Raw genomic sequence first — 14,677 nt, 5'->3', positions numbered from 1 at the left:
TTCGTAGCACAAGCCCCAGTCTCACACACCCCCTGCTACTCACTGCGGAGACAACCTAATGACGTTAATAATCATTTCTGGCACGCTGCAGAATGGACGTTGTGATTAATAATTTACCCGTGATCTCACAATTAAAGCCATATTTGGTGCATGCTTCATAAGGCCTGGATTCATGGGACTTGGAGGTACTCAGATAACGAGCGCACGGCATAAACACGGTACTTTGCCCTCCTGTGGAGCGCCTGTCATCTCGTAATTCCCGCATTATCTGCGACTATCGCTTAATTAAGACTCTGAGACACCTCCGTCTGTCCAGAAATGCACTAACACAAACACAGAGGTGGGGAAACCGAGGCAGCTGAGTGGCAGCCCGTGAGTCACGGCGCTCAGACCCGTCGCAGCACTTCGGTGGCACGCAGCCCTGGGCACCCGTGTGCCCATCAACCCGCGTGGCTCCGAGCTCTCGCCTCTTCCCCTGCCTTGATTTCCCTGCCCTTGCAGCGGAGATAAAGAGATTCCCTGCCCTGTGCAGGGCAGCCGGGAGGGTGCATACGTGACAACGTTATCCAGATGTTCGGGAAGCTCCGAGCCCTTTCGGAACACCCAGACCATCGCAGAGGCAGCGGGAATCTTTCCCAGCACGGCACTGCGTGCCCTGCCACCCCTCGCCGCCACATCCGACGGGGTGCTAAGGGGGGGAAAAAGGAGAAGAGGAACTCCAGCAGCACAGCCTGCGGCAGCGCCGTGACGCAGCGGGGCTGAGCAACCTGTGCCGGCCCTCGTGCGCCCTTCGTCTGCCCCGCGCTTCCCCTTTCCGTGGGAAGGCTCCCAGGGGAAGGTCGGGGTCAACGAAGCCACTTCCCTGCGCGGCTGCAGCCCGTTCCCACCCAGAGCTCTGCCTGGAGCCAGCAAAAAGCTGCTGCAGCACCCCCAGCTGGGGCAGGGGCACCAGGATGCTCCGGAGCCTGGAGCAGCCAAGGTGCCAGCATCAGCAGCGACGGTGCTGGCACCTTCCAAGGCACCGAGCTGCCCAGAAAGCACAGTTCCTGGGGAAAATCCGCAGGATTTCACAAGAGGATGGGCTCGTGTCTTCTGTCTCCAAGTCATGAGACAAAAGACTCCCACCCTGAGGCCACACACCAGGCTCTGCTCCTGCTGCGCCTCGGTTTCTCCCTCTCCAGCGGAGAAATAAAACTGCTCCGCTGATCTCACGGGATTCCTAAACACCTCTGTCTCCCCGGCCTCTCCTTGTCACTATTTCCTAACCACCTCCCTCTGCCAGAAGAGCCTCGGTTTGTTCTTCCCCTGAGCAGGACCCAAACCCAGCACAGCTCGGGGCGATTTTCCACCCAGCCGCGCTTGCCCGCGTTTCAGCGCGATCAGAGCGCGTCTGCCCAGCCCTGCGCGGAGATTTCCTTCGTCTTTTCGGCTGCCAAAAAGGGTTCGAGAGCCCTGCCCCACGCAGCTCAATGATGTAACAACCCAGCAGTCCTTAAAATTAGTGGGTCATTTTTCCCAGCTCCTTTTTATAGGTTATTTTTTTTTGTTTCAGTGGCCATTGCACGGCTTTCTAGCAGTGGGCACAGGACACGAATGAGCTTCCTTGGCTCTGTCTTTACAGGGTTAACCGCTTATTTCTGTGCACTTCAAGCTGTAACTGCCCCTCTTGGGGCTGCTGCAGCTCTGAAATGACTTTGCCCAAAGAAGCCTCCGGCCATGCTGCAGCAGGTTGTGATCCCGGGAAACGTTTTATAAAGGAAGATCTCGCCGAGAAAAGTCTAAAAGGCTCATGGAGGCAGGAGTGCTGCTGGGGGAGAGTCAAAGAAGTGATGCTGTGCTACGATGGCACCCAGCTGGTGTTACTGGTGGGGCCGTTCACCTCTCAGCACTGCTGCAGTTTGCATTCAAATCTACATCAGCATGCACAGCTCCTGCAGGAACCACCACCAGGTGCCCCATCGGCCCATCCTCTGCGCTCCCCCCCCAGCCCCTTCCCTGCCTGCAGCCCTGGGCATCCGTGGCCAGGGATTTCGGAGCCTCGGAGGGAAGGATGCAAACGGTGGGAGGACGAGCATCACCTCCCTGTCTCCTCTCTCAGTGTGTTTTCCTCTGGGACTAGGTCCGAGGGGGACAAAGAGCAGGCAGCTGTGACTAACGCACCCTTTGCTCCCCATTCCCGAAGCGAGCGCGGAGGCACCGACCTGTGATGCGGAAGGCGTGATCCTCCTGCCCCGGGCTCTTCCCAGTCTCGATTTCACACACGTTCAGCTCTTTCAGAGGCAGCAGTCCCTGCGCGAGAAGGATGCACCGTTATCTCGGGGGACGGGCGACGAGCACCCCTGTATCGTGGGGGACTGGGAGCCCAGCCCCGGCCCCAGCAGGTTGGACTGCAGAAAACTGGAAATATTCGGGATGCCCACAGCCCTGCTGGCCAGAATGCTCTCCGTACGCTTCAAATCTTTTGGTTTTAAGAGAAAGCTCAACAAAACAATGCTGATTTAGCGAAGAAAACCAGATGGAAATGCCCATAAAGCAAAACTGGGCTGCCGGGTTCCTGCAACGAGGCACGGGGACAGATGACAAGTTTGTGCTCCCTGTCGTGGGCTCTCTGAACAAGGGCTGTAAAGGATGCAAATTGCCGTAATGTCCAGGGGCCACTGCCGGCACATTAATTTCTTTTTAATTCCTTTAGAATTAATAATCTGAGGGGCTGTTTATAAGGCAGACAGGGGATTTTGTGATATTGTTTATATTCTGACATGTGTCTTTTCGGCTGAAGGCTGGCTTGCTGGCTGACTCAAGAGACTGCATTGTCACATCGCATTAACCTCAAGTGACCTAGAAGACAATAAATCATTTCTAAAAGGGACGAATTTTCCGAACATCCCCAAAACAGCAACGCTCAGCTGCAGATACTCACTCCCGTGGAGGAAGAGTGCATTGAGGCTTTGCTCGGCTGTGATTTTTTTGGCAAAACAGCCTTTGCCTGTAATTAACCAGCACCACCAGGTTAAAAGATTGCTCAGCGGCGGCCAGCACAGCCCCAGGAGCGGGGTTTGCCTGTCCTGTCCCGTCCCGTTCTGTCCTCCCAGTGCCCCCAGTTTGGCCGTGCTGCCCAGGAGATGCCCTACCTGGTAGGCGAGCCCGTTGAAGCCCATGGACTGGAAGTACAGGTAAGACTGGAACAGCTCCAGGTAGCAGTCATTCACCTCCTGCAGAAAATAAAAAAAAAATAAAAATACATTTTTGGGGGGCTCTGACGGACACCAGCCATAGCTGGAGGAGGTCCCCATGGGTCCCGTTGCCCAAAAGTGCTCGTCACTTCCCAGCCCTGCAGGGCCCCTCCGAGCCCGCAGGCCCGTGCCGTGACTTACCTGGCAGTGCTGAAGCTTTAGCTTGACCTTGGAGTAATAGATGATTTTCCCCAGGTTCCTGACAACCGTTTTCCTCCTTCCCCTCTTGAATAGGCTGGGGAACCTCTGGTCCAGGTTTTCTTTCTGGTTTTCTTGGTTCTGAATGTGCTGTACAAAGGGTTCAGGAGAAACAAATCAGAGGTGGGAGGGCTGGATGGAGGAGATGTTCCCAGCGTGACCCGTCCTCCAAAGGGTGCCCTGGGAGGGTGCCCAGCCCCTGCTGTTTGTTGCTGGGTCTCCATGCCAGCGTGCTGTCTTCGGGTGCTGCTGGCGGGCCTGGGGAGATAGGGAGCTAAAAGGAGGCTTTATGGGGTGGGAAAGAGGGGGCGCAGAAGCACATCCTACATTTAGGGTCGCCCAGCTCCACAGCTGACCCCCTGCCGTCCTAATTAAATTCACTGGAGCAAGGATCAACCCAGGCTCAGCAAACACAGTCTGCCTTCCAGGCAGGGAGTCTCTTATTTCCTGAGCCCTGGTTATATGGAAATCCCTCCCTTGTGCAATGACACCAACCCACACCCCTATTGCACTGCGCTGCCGAAAGCCCGTGGGGTATTGCGCCAAGCCCGGGGGTGAAAAGCTCTCCCTGCAGTTTCTCTGGGGAGAATGTTCTTTTCGGTCTTGGTTTTTCCTGGAGGCTGGTTGACTCTTTGGGGTGAAGGAGGGGCTGTATCCCAGCAAGACCACAGAATCCCCCCAGGCCCACACCCTGCGTGCACATCCGAGACCTAAATATCAGTCTTAGGCACGCCACGGACTCCGGGATATTAATTCCAGAGAAAAAGAGAAAGGCAGGTGGGAGATGCAAGCTTTCCCTGGCTGCGAAGCCACCCTGGGGGGACCCCGCTCTGCCCGTTGCAGGCTGGGTTTTGTCCCGCGCCAGAGGGCTTGGCGGTGGCATGCGGCTCCCCGCTCGTCGCAGCAGCATTTCCAGGAACTAGCAGGGAGCCAGGGTGCACGGGGATGGGGTGACAGCTCTCGCCCCGCGCAGCCCTCGCTCCCCCGCCGCCGCCGGCCAGCGAGACAGCTGCCTGCGCCCCGTGATGGATGGCGAGCCAGCAGCGCGCACCAGATCCGTGCTGGGGCCCCCGTGACTCAGCCCTGCGGAATGGCATTAACCCCTCTCCTCACCCATCACCCTGCCCATCTCCGGCCCCCATCCCCTCCCAGGAGCCTTCCACCCGCGAGGGCTGGAGCTCCCGCCGCACCCTCGTGGATTTAGGCGGCTTTTTGGGGTGCGGGCTGAGCCTTTCTCTGCTCCACGTCTCCCTCCAGCCGGTTCCACGCGGGTACCCGTGCACATGCACCCGGATCCTCCCCTGGAGGTAGGAACCCGCCGGCTGCCAATTAACGCTCTCACCGAGAGGCAATTAAGCATAGGAAAGGATTGCGTTGGTGCTGCAAGCTGCTGCCAGAACACGGAGCAGCCGATCGGCTGGCGGCGGGGGCACCGATGACAAAGCCTGGCAGCGGGGTGAGGCGGGGCGCAGGAATGAGAGCAGGGACACAGAGAGGAGCAGCGAGGCTGCCCCAGCAATGCTGCTGGCCGGATCTCGGCCTGAAATTGCCCTCTAATAAGTGAGGCCCCGGGATGCAAAAGCAGCCTGGACGCCGGGAAGCCAGCAGTGATTTTGGCAAAGAGCCCCGCAGGGGTGAGGTGCCCCCGACACCCCCGTCCCTTCCTTCAAGCCCAGGGCAGGGCAGCAGCATCTCCAGATCCCACCTTTAGGGGGGATGCGATGCACCGATGGGGACGAGGCCACCACACCAGGGCACAGACAGTGAAACATTAACAAAAACAGTCTGCTGAGGAGTTTGGGGCCAGCTTCAGCTCTCCAGCTCTCAGCTGCGGAGCTGCAGCGAGGCAGACGGCGCAGTTTGGGCACAGCCCAGCTGCTCGCCCGGCCAGGGTCAAAGAGGGGGGGGGGGGGGCAGGATTTTTCTCTCTTGAGAAAGATGTAATTGAGAAGCCTTTCAAGCGCCAGCCGTCTTATCGTTCCTCATCAGGAATTGCAGGAAGAAGTGGGACTGCTCTGGTCAATTTTTTACCTGGCAGGGCTCTCCTGGACATTTCCAACCCGTTTGTTTTTCACTGTTAAACCCAAACCGCACACAGCCTTTGAGTAGGCACCGGGGAGCTGCCCCCAGCTTTCCACAGGTCCCTGCCCGCATCTCAGGAGGGCGTGTGGGAATGGAAATGTTGTTTTTGCAGTGTTACATTGTATAGAAGGAAGGAATGTGGTATTGAAATATGCTTACAGTGATAAGAAAGCTTAACAGAAAACCTTGTAAAATGCAGACAGCCGGACTCCTTAGAGCAATTAGGTGAAGATCACTGTGTCAAGTCAAATCAGATAAGTGATGAAACATTACCACTTCAAACAGTAAAAAAGTCAAAAGAAGCTTGAAATTTAACAGGCCAGCAACTGAAGGCCAGGCATTGTCTGTGAAGCATCAGATAGATTGTGAACCTGGATTACCCAGTCAATGGGGAAACAGGGGAGGGTCCTGTCATCAAAAAGTATATAAACTGTGTTTTGGAACTAGTGGGTGCGCTCTCCTGCTTGTGGGGCGCCCGCCATTGCAATCGCGAATAAATTACTACTTCACTGAGATCCTCGCCTGAGCCTAAGTTATTGGCTACGGAGTGTTTCTCACAATTTGGGGGCTCGTCCGGGATCCAGTCACCTACCGGGGAGCCCCACCGCCGCAGCAGCAGGAAGGCATGCCCCGCTGATTTCAGCGGTCCTGTGCATCGATGGTGGCGGTTCTGCGGAGAGCTGACAGAGGGCCCGAGACTGATTAAAGAGGCAGGATCCGTGAAGTAGTGGGGAAAAGGAAGAAGGTAGGCACTCAGGGTTTTAAGAATTGATCCGGTAACTCTGTGCACAGACCAAGGTAAGAAATCTTAAGTATTGCCTTGGGGGTCGGGTGAGACTCTGTGTGATGTGTGATTGAGACGTACTTTTGTACGAAGCGAGTGTGGAGTCCTGATCCGCGGTTCCGTAGCTCCGCGAGGGGCGCGGCCGGAGACGGACGAAGCGTGAGATAAGGGAGAGAAAGGAAGAGTCTCGGGAAATTTGGTGTGCGGTAATCCTTGCACGGGGTAGTGCTTGGAGTACACCAGGGAAATTTGGTGTGCGGTAAGCCTTGCACGGGGTAGTGCTTGGCAGTACACCAGGGAAATTTGGTGTGCGGTAATCCTTGCACGGGGTAGTGCTTGGAGTACACCAGGGAAATTTGGTGTGCGGTAATCCTTGCACGGGGTAGTGCTTGGAGTACACCAGGGAAATTTGGTGTGCGGTAATCCTTGCACGGGGTAGTGCTTGGAGTACACCAGGGAAATTTGGTGTGCGGTAATCCTTGCACGGGGTAGTGCTTGGAGTACACCAGGGAAATTTGGTGTGCGGTAATCCTTGCACGGGGTAGTGCTTGGAGTACACCAGGGAAATTTGGTGTGCGGTAAGCCTTGCACGGGGTAGTGCTTGGCAGTACACCAGGGAAATTTGGTGTGCGGTAATCCTTGCACGGGGTAGTGCTCGGAGTACACCAGGGAAATTTGGTGTGCGGTAATCCTTGCACGGGGTAGTGCTTGGAGTACACCAGGGAAATTTGGTGTGCGGTAATCCTTGCACGGGGTAGTGCTTGGAGTACACCAGGGAAATTTGGTGTGCGGTAATCCTTGCACGGGGTAGTGCTTGGAGTACACCAGGGAAATTTGGTGTGCGGTAATCCTTGCACGGGGTAGTGCTTGGAGTACACCAGGGAAATTTGGTGTGCGGTAAGCCTTGCACGGGGTAGTGCTTGGCAGTACACCAGGGAAATTTGGTGTGCGGTAATCCTTGCACGGGGTAGTGCTTGGAGTACACCAGGGAAATTTGGTGTGCGGTAATCCTTGCACGGGGTAGTGCTTGGAGTACACCAGGGAAATTTGGTGTGCGGTAATCCTTGCACGGGGTAGTGCTTGGAGTACACCAGGGAAATTTGGTGTGCGGTAAGCCTTGCACGGGGTAGTGCTTGGCAGTACACCAGGGAAATTTGGTGTGCGGTAATCCTTGCACGGGGTAGTGCTCGGAGTACACCAGGGAAATTTGGTGTGCGGTAATCCTTGCACGGGGTAGTGCTTGGAGTACACCAGGGAAATTTGGTGTGCGGTAATCCTTGCACGGGGTAGTGCTTGGAGTACACCAGGGAAATTTGGTGTGCGGTAATCCTTGCACGGGGTAGTGCTTGGAGTACACCAGGGAAATTTGGTGTGCGGTAATCCTTGCACGGGGTAGTGCTTGGAGTACACCAGGGAAATTTGGTGTGCGGTAAGCCTTGCACGGGGTAGTGCTTGGCAGTACACCAGGGAAATTTGGTGTGCGGTAATCCTTGCACGGGGTAGTGCTTGGAGTACACCAGGGAAATTTGGTGTGCGGTAATCCTTGCACGGGGTAGTGCTTGGAGTACACCAGGGAAATTTGGTGTGCGGTAATCCTTGCACGGGGTAGTGCTTGGAGTACACCAGGGAAATTTGGTGTGCGGTAATCCTTGCACGGGGCAGTGCTTGGAGTACACCAGGGAAATTTGGTGTGCGGTAATCCTTGCACGGGGTAGTGCTTGGAGTACACCAGGGAAATTTGGTGTGCGGTAATCCTTGCACGGGGTAGTGCTTGGAGTACACCAGGGAAATTTGGTGTGCGGTAAGCCTTGCACGGGGTAGTGCTTGGCAGTACACCAGGGAAATTTGGTGTGCGGTAATCCTTGCACGGGGTAGTGCTCGGAGTACACCAGGGAAATTTGGTGTGCGGTAATCCTTGCACGGGGTAGTGCTTGGCAGTACACCCCCATTTTCCAGGATAGGAAAAATGGGAAATATGAGTTCCAAGGGACAGGGAGATATCCCTGGGGGAGTGCCTCCCGACTGTCCTTTAGGAAGGATGTTGAGAAATTGGAAGAATAACCCCAAAACTAAGGAAAAAGATAGGAAGAAAATGGTTAAATATTGTGTATCAGTCTGGACGAAAGAACCAATTAAAGGAACTGCAGTATTTTGGCCAAAATACGGGTCTGACAAAGATTGGGTATGTCAGGCCTTAAATTTTTATGTTAATAACAAATTTCCATTTTCGGAAGAAGAATCTGAGTATGCAGCTTGTTAGATACAAGGAATAAATTTGGTTTTGAGCAAAATCAGAATAAAGAGGGAAAGAAAAAGGAAGAGACAAGTGATAAATGGGACCTTCTGGATAACTTACCTCCTCCTTATAACCCCCAAGTTGCTGCAGCAGCAGCGACTGCTGTAGCAGTTCCTCCGAAAGAAGAGACAGGAACTATAGATAACATTAGCTCTGGGAACAGGAGGTACCCCAAACTGGTAAAAGAATTAGAACAAGGTAGAAGAGGTACTGAAAATTTTGCCTTCCCTGATACTAACAGCACTAACACTAACTGTGTATCCTCTTAAGTGAACTTCCCCCCCTCCTTACCAGCAGAGAGGTTAGGAGTTTCCTAGGACCTAACTTATACTCTTGGGGAGGGGGAATTATGTATATAAATATGTTGTTTACAGGGAAAGAAATGGGAATGATCAGGAGGAGAGCTGCAATACAAAAATGGGAAAGAACTCATCCTCCAGGACCAGGGGTAATACCGGCAGGGCAGAAATAACCACTTGCCGATCCTGGCTGGAAGAATAATAGTGTGCAACACAGAAATCATATGAGAGACTTGGGGTCAGAATGAGAAAGTACTTGGGGATGAATCCTGAGGACCCGGTATCCCAAGGGCTCTTGAAAGTTCATTTTGTGATTGAAGCCTGGCAAGATGCACAGAAAATGCTCCAGAAGGTGGGGGGGATGTAGTGAACAGTCACTGGGGGGCCCTCCTGTGGGAGGCCCTGAACGTGTGTGTCAAGAGGGGAGATGAGAAGGAAAAGCAGAGAGTGAAACTAATGGTATTGACAGTGTAGCAGGTAGTGAGGCAGAGGGTTGGAGAAAGAGGAAGAAAATCTTCAGGGGGAGTCAGGGCCAGGATGGAAAAGAGGGGAAGAGAGATGAAGGAATGGCAGGCAAGGAAAGCTACCCGTGTTGTGACCTGAATCTTAGCAGGGACAGGCTTTGATAGGATGTTTTAAGTGTGGGCAGGCTGGCCACTTCAGGTAGGAATATCCGGAGTGGAAGAAGGAGGAGAGAAGGAAAATGGGATGAGGGAGAAAGGTATGGAATTAAGTTGGCTAATGACTGAGACTTTGGAGAAAGTACAGGCTGGAGAAAGATAGGAAGAAGTGTTAAAAAGGGTTATTAAAGGTGTTAAAGGTGTGGTATGTAATGTTTGACAGAGCTGTTTTTTGAATGAGTTGGGAAAGTGGAATGAGCAGGGAAAGAGGATGTAGGCATTATCTAAGTAACCGTCTAGAAGTTTTGGTATATTTGCTGTGGTGTTTGGTCAGGTTCCCAAGTATCGAGAAGGGGGGGGGCAGGGGGGGCAGCCTGCTCCACCAGGGGCCTCTCCACAGGCCGCAGGGGGCTTCGGCTCCGGCGCCTGGAGCGCCTCCACCCCCTCCTTCTGTGCTGACTTTGGTGTCTGCGGGGAGGTTTCTCACTCCTCGCTCTCCCAGCTGCTGTTGAGCAGCAGGTTTTTGTTTGTTTGTTTGTTTGTTTTCGTGGATGTGCTCTCACAAAGGCACGGACTGTGTTGCTCATGGCTTGGCTCTGGGCAGCGGTGGGCCCCTCTGGGGCCGGATGAAATTGTCCCTTATCTGCTACGGGGTGGTTTCTGGATTCTCCTCGTGGGGGCTGCCACTGCAGCCCCCTCCCGAACCTTGCCATCAAACACAATACACAGGGGCAGCTAGGTCATTACTGGCCTGTAAAGTATCAGGGATTAAATTAACTAATGAAACCCTAACAAGTGATGGGGGTAGAAGGGGCTGGGGTAACAGTGCCACCTTTGGGGGGTACCAAGCTGAGACTAGGGGATAAAATGATCTCTGGGCAATTATTGTATGTACCCAAGGCAGGGACTAACTTGTTGGGAAGGGATTTGATGATGAAATTGGGCATTCAAATAGTAAATTGTTAGACTGGAATAACAGTGGTATTAATGGAGTGCTCTCAGGCCCTGAGAGCAAAGATATATTCACCTCTGACTGGAAAGACTCTGAAGTGGGGGCGGAAGCAACAATACATATGGACAGTTTTATCTCAGGGGTTTACAGGGCCTCTGATTAATTTGGGCAAAGTTCTAGAACAGATTTTGGAGCAATTCCAACCTCCCAAGGAGGAATTTCTGTTACAAAATGTGTATGATTGTTTATTGTCAGGACAGGAGAAAACAGTTGTGAAGGAAGCTACTAACAAGCTATTCAACTTTCTGGGAAAGCAGGGCTTGGGAGTATTGAAAAATAAATTACAATACGTAGAAAGAGAAGTCAGGTATTTAAGGCATCTAATGTCTGAGGGAAAACTGAGAATAAATCCAGAGAGGATTCAGGGAATTGTTGAAAACTAAGAAAGAACTAAAAAGTTTTTAAGAGAGATTTCTGTAAGGAATCAGGAGCCACGAAGCCTGAGGGAAAATGGATACTCCCTGATGGGAGAGAAATGCTGAATAAAGCACCAATGAGGCAAATATGATGTTTTACATCAAGAGAGTCATTGGGAGATGCAAGCAATGTGTGATGTTGTGCTAAGAAAGTATGTCTGTGTAGGAATATACACTTTAGTGAAGCAAATATGCAGAGGATGTACCATATGTCAAAAAGCAAATAAAAAGGTCATTTGTAACTAACCTAGAGGGGGACGGGAGCCAGGGATTCGACCTTTACCAAGTATACAGGTAGACTTTACTGAGTTACGTAAAGGAGGGAGATTTAAGTACTTGTTTGTCCTAATTGGCCACGTGACTGGATGGGTGTAAGCTTTCCCCTCTTATCTGCCACTGCAAACACGGTGGCTAAGGTATCACCGGAGCAAATAGTCCCTAGATATGGGATAGCTGAAAACATTGATTCAGATCAAGGAAATAATTTCACTTCACAAGTACTGCAAGGGTTAATGCAGGCCTTAGAGATTGAGTGGGCTTTTCACACCCCCTGGCACCCCTCCTCTTCTGGGAAGGCAAAGCGAATGAACCAGACATTAAAGAAGCAATTAACTAAATTAGTGTTAAAAACCCAACTTCCTTGGGTAAAATGTTTACTTTTAGCACTCCTCCAGGTTCAAACAGCACCAAGAAACAATATAGGAATTTCACCGTATGAGATGCTGTTCGGATTACCCTGTCTGGGCAGAAGGGATGAGATACCACAATTCGAAACAAGAGAGTTTTCTTAAGAACTGTGTTCTGGGGTTGTCCTCTTCTTTGTCATTTCTCAGGACCCGTGGGAAATTGGGTCCTGATTCAGACCTGGAAAGGATCAACTCCGGCCCGAATGGGAAGGACACTTCCAAGTACTACTAACCACTGAAACAGCCATAGGAACTGCGGAAAAAGGTTGGACTCACTATACTCGAGTGAAGGCATCCGTCGACCCTAGTACCTGGGAAGCTGTTCCTACAGAAGACTTGTTGGAAGCTGAAATCGAAGAGAAAAATCTCATAGCGGACTCTGAGCGGGATAAGAGCTTGCGATTGTAAACTAACCTTTTATTTTCACAGGTAACTAATGAGTGTGACTTGTGATTGAGAGAAAGGACTGGCCTATAGTGAATTGAAGTGTTCCCAAGGGGGGTTTGTTATGGTAGTAGTGTATATCTTATTCTTTGTATTGATAATTATTTGGAAACCTAAGGTTTAAAAATAATGACAGGGAAAAATCAATTATTAATTTTGTTTTTAGTGATTATAGGCCTCAGAGAAAGCCTTGGTCAATTGGCAACTTGGAAAAGGCATGACCAGATAATAGTAAGATGGGATACCCCATAAAAATATGGGTGAATGTGACAGAGGGTTATGTACCACAATCTGCCATGTTTGATGCTTGTGAGGTGTTAGCTTGTGGAGATTTAAATGCCCAACGACAATTGAGCAGAGGGAACAAATAACTGGTAGAGACCCAACAGCCAGATTGAGAATAGCTGTATGGAAACGATCCTCTATTGCCATCAGAGAAAGGGAGAAACTCAAGGAGAAAACAGGAGAGAAAACAGGAGGCCTTCTTTGAAATGCGGCAGTTCAAACATTTGAGATTGAAACAGGGTATGGGGATGTGAATGCCTGGATAGAATGGGTCAAATATACTGTCCAGAGTCTCAACCATAGCAATTGCTATGCTTGTGCCTCGGGATGACTGATTGCCCAGATAGTGCCCTGCCCACTGGGGTGGACCGAGGACTCCCGAGGGATGCGATGTATGATTGCATTGTACCAAGAAAAGACTGCCTGGGGAAATGAGGCCTGTAAGTCTCTCTCTTTACTATTCCCTTCCTCGCATGATAGCAATATCAGGGTTCCCCCTGTATTCTCCACAGCTATAGGTAACCATACAGCTTGCCTCTCACGGCAGGGTGTGAGTGCTACCTGGCATCTGGGAGAATTTGCCTTGTGCACGAGGACCTTGAATGCTACTGAGGACTTGATGGGAAACTGCTCCAGACTTGAGATCCCCAGGGCAGATCTCTGGTGGTACTATGGAGGGAAGATCTTACGGTCCACCCTACCATCTAACTGGGGAGGCACTTGTGCACTTGTTCAATTAGCTATACCCTTCACCCTGGCATTTGAAAGCGAAACATCACAAATACCCAGAAGAAGTAAAAGAGGCTTAGGAATATCATTTGATGATAGAGTATACATAGATTCTATAGGGGTGCCTAGAGGAGTTCCTGATGAACATAAAGCCAGGAATCAAATTGCTGCAGGGTTTGAGTCACTGTTCTGGTGGGTAACAATTAATAAAAATGTGGATTGGATTAATTATATCTATTATAATCAGCAGAGATTCATAAACTATACAAGAGATGCGATAAGAGGAATCGCTGAACAACTAGATGTCACCAGCAAAATGGCTTGGGAAAACAGAATAGCATTAGATATGATTCTTGCGGAGAAAGGTGGTGTGTGCGTGATGCTGGGCAACCATTGTTGTACTTTTATCCCTAACAATACTGCCCCGGATGGCACAGTAACTAGAGCATTGCAAGGGCTTACCACCCTTGCCAATGAATTGGCAGAAAACTCAGGAGCAGACACTTCCATCACAGGATGGTGGGAATCTTGGTTTGGTAAATGGAAAGGAATGGTAGTGTCCATATTTACATCCTTGATTGTAGTAGCAGGAGTTTTGACAGCCATTGGTTGTTGCATTATCCCCTGTGTAAGGGGACTTGTCCAACGGTTAATTGAAACTGCACTTTCGAAACAAATGACCATGGATACACCACCCTACTCAGATAAGATGATGATATTAGAGGAAATGGAAAGCAAAGAAAGTGAAGAAGAGGAAGACATCTACCAAATTACACCTTAGAGCAAAATTTTGCAAAAATCAACAAATTATAAAAAGAGAAAAGGGGGGAATTGTGGGAATGGAAATGTTGTTTTTGCAGTGTTACATTGTATAGAAGGAAGGAATGTGGTATTGAAATATGCTTACAGTGATAAGAAAGCTTAACAGAAAACCTTGTAAAATGCAGACAGCCGGACTCCTTAGAGCAATTAGGTGAAGATCACTGTGTCAAGTCAAATCAGATAAGTGATGAAACATTACCACTTCAAACAGTAAAAAAGTCAAAAGAAGCTTGAAATTTAACAGGCCAGCAACTGAAGGCCAGGCATTGTCTGTGAAGCATCAGATAGATTGTGAACCTGGATTACCCAGTCAATGGGGAAACAGGGGAGGGTCCTGTCATCAAAAAGTATATAAACTGTGTTTTGGAACTAGTGGGTGCGCTCTCCTGCTTGTGGGGCGCCCGCCATTGCAATCGCGAATAAATTACTACTTCACTGAGATCCTCGCCTGAGCCTAAGTTATTGGCTACGGAGTGTTTCTCACAGGCGGCGCTGGGAGCTGGGCACCTCCAAACCCAGCAGCTGGACCAGGTCCTCCGCCAAGATCCCTGGAGAACAGGTCCCCACCAGGCGCAGCGGTGACCCGCAGCGCTCCGGGTGCGTTGGCCATGCGAACAAGGCGTCCCAAGCATGGGCTCTGCTGCTCCTGCCAGGGACCCGTGGCTTGGCCAGCACCTGGGCTGGGCTCAGCCCCTGCTCGATGCCCTTCCCCACAAGCTCCTGATGCTCTGCCCGGGTACAAAGGCAGTTTCCAGGCTGCGTGAACCCAAG

At 51.2% G+C, this 14,677-nt stretch overlaps 1 protein-coding gene across 2 annotated transcripts in view; it reads right to left on the bottom strand.

The window, feature by feature from the left end:
* The window catches only part of PLEKHN1 (pleckstrin homology domain containing N1), a 30,813-nt gene that overhangs the window by 10,046 nt on the left and 6,090 nt on the right, over nucleotides 1–14,677 (bottom strand). For both annotated transcript variants that reach the window (XM_080563796.1, XM_080563797.1), the window contains exons 3-5: nucleotides 3,375–3,521; nucleotides 3,132–3,212; nucleotides 2,202–2,289 (exon numbers count right to left, since the gene is read on the bottom strand). In XM_080563796.1, coding sequence (XP_080419922.1) covers nucleotides 2,202–2,289; nucleotides 3,132–3,212; nucleotides 3,375–3,521 — 316 coding nt within the window. The remainder of the gene's footprint in view (nucleotides 1–2,201; nucleotides 2,290–3,131; nucleotides 3,213–3,374; nucleotides 3,522–14,677) is intronic.

Source organism: Anser brachyrhynchus (assembly GCF_964034855.1).
Source record: "Anser brachyrhynchus genome assembly, chromosome: 21".
In the NCBI taxonomy this organism is placed as follows: Eukaryota; Metazoa; Chordata; class Aves; order Anseriformes; family Anatidae; genus Anser; species Anser brachyrhynchus.
Note: the sequence above shows the minus strand (reverse complement) of the source record. Positions and strands in the feature narration are given on the sequence as shown.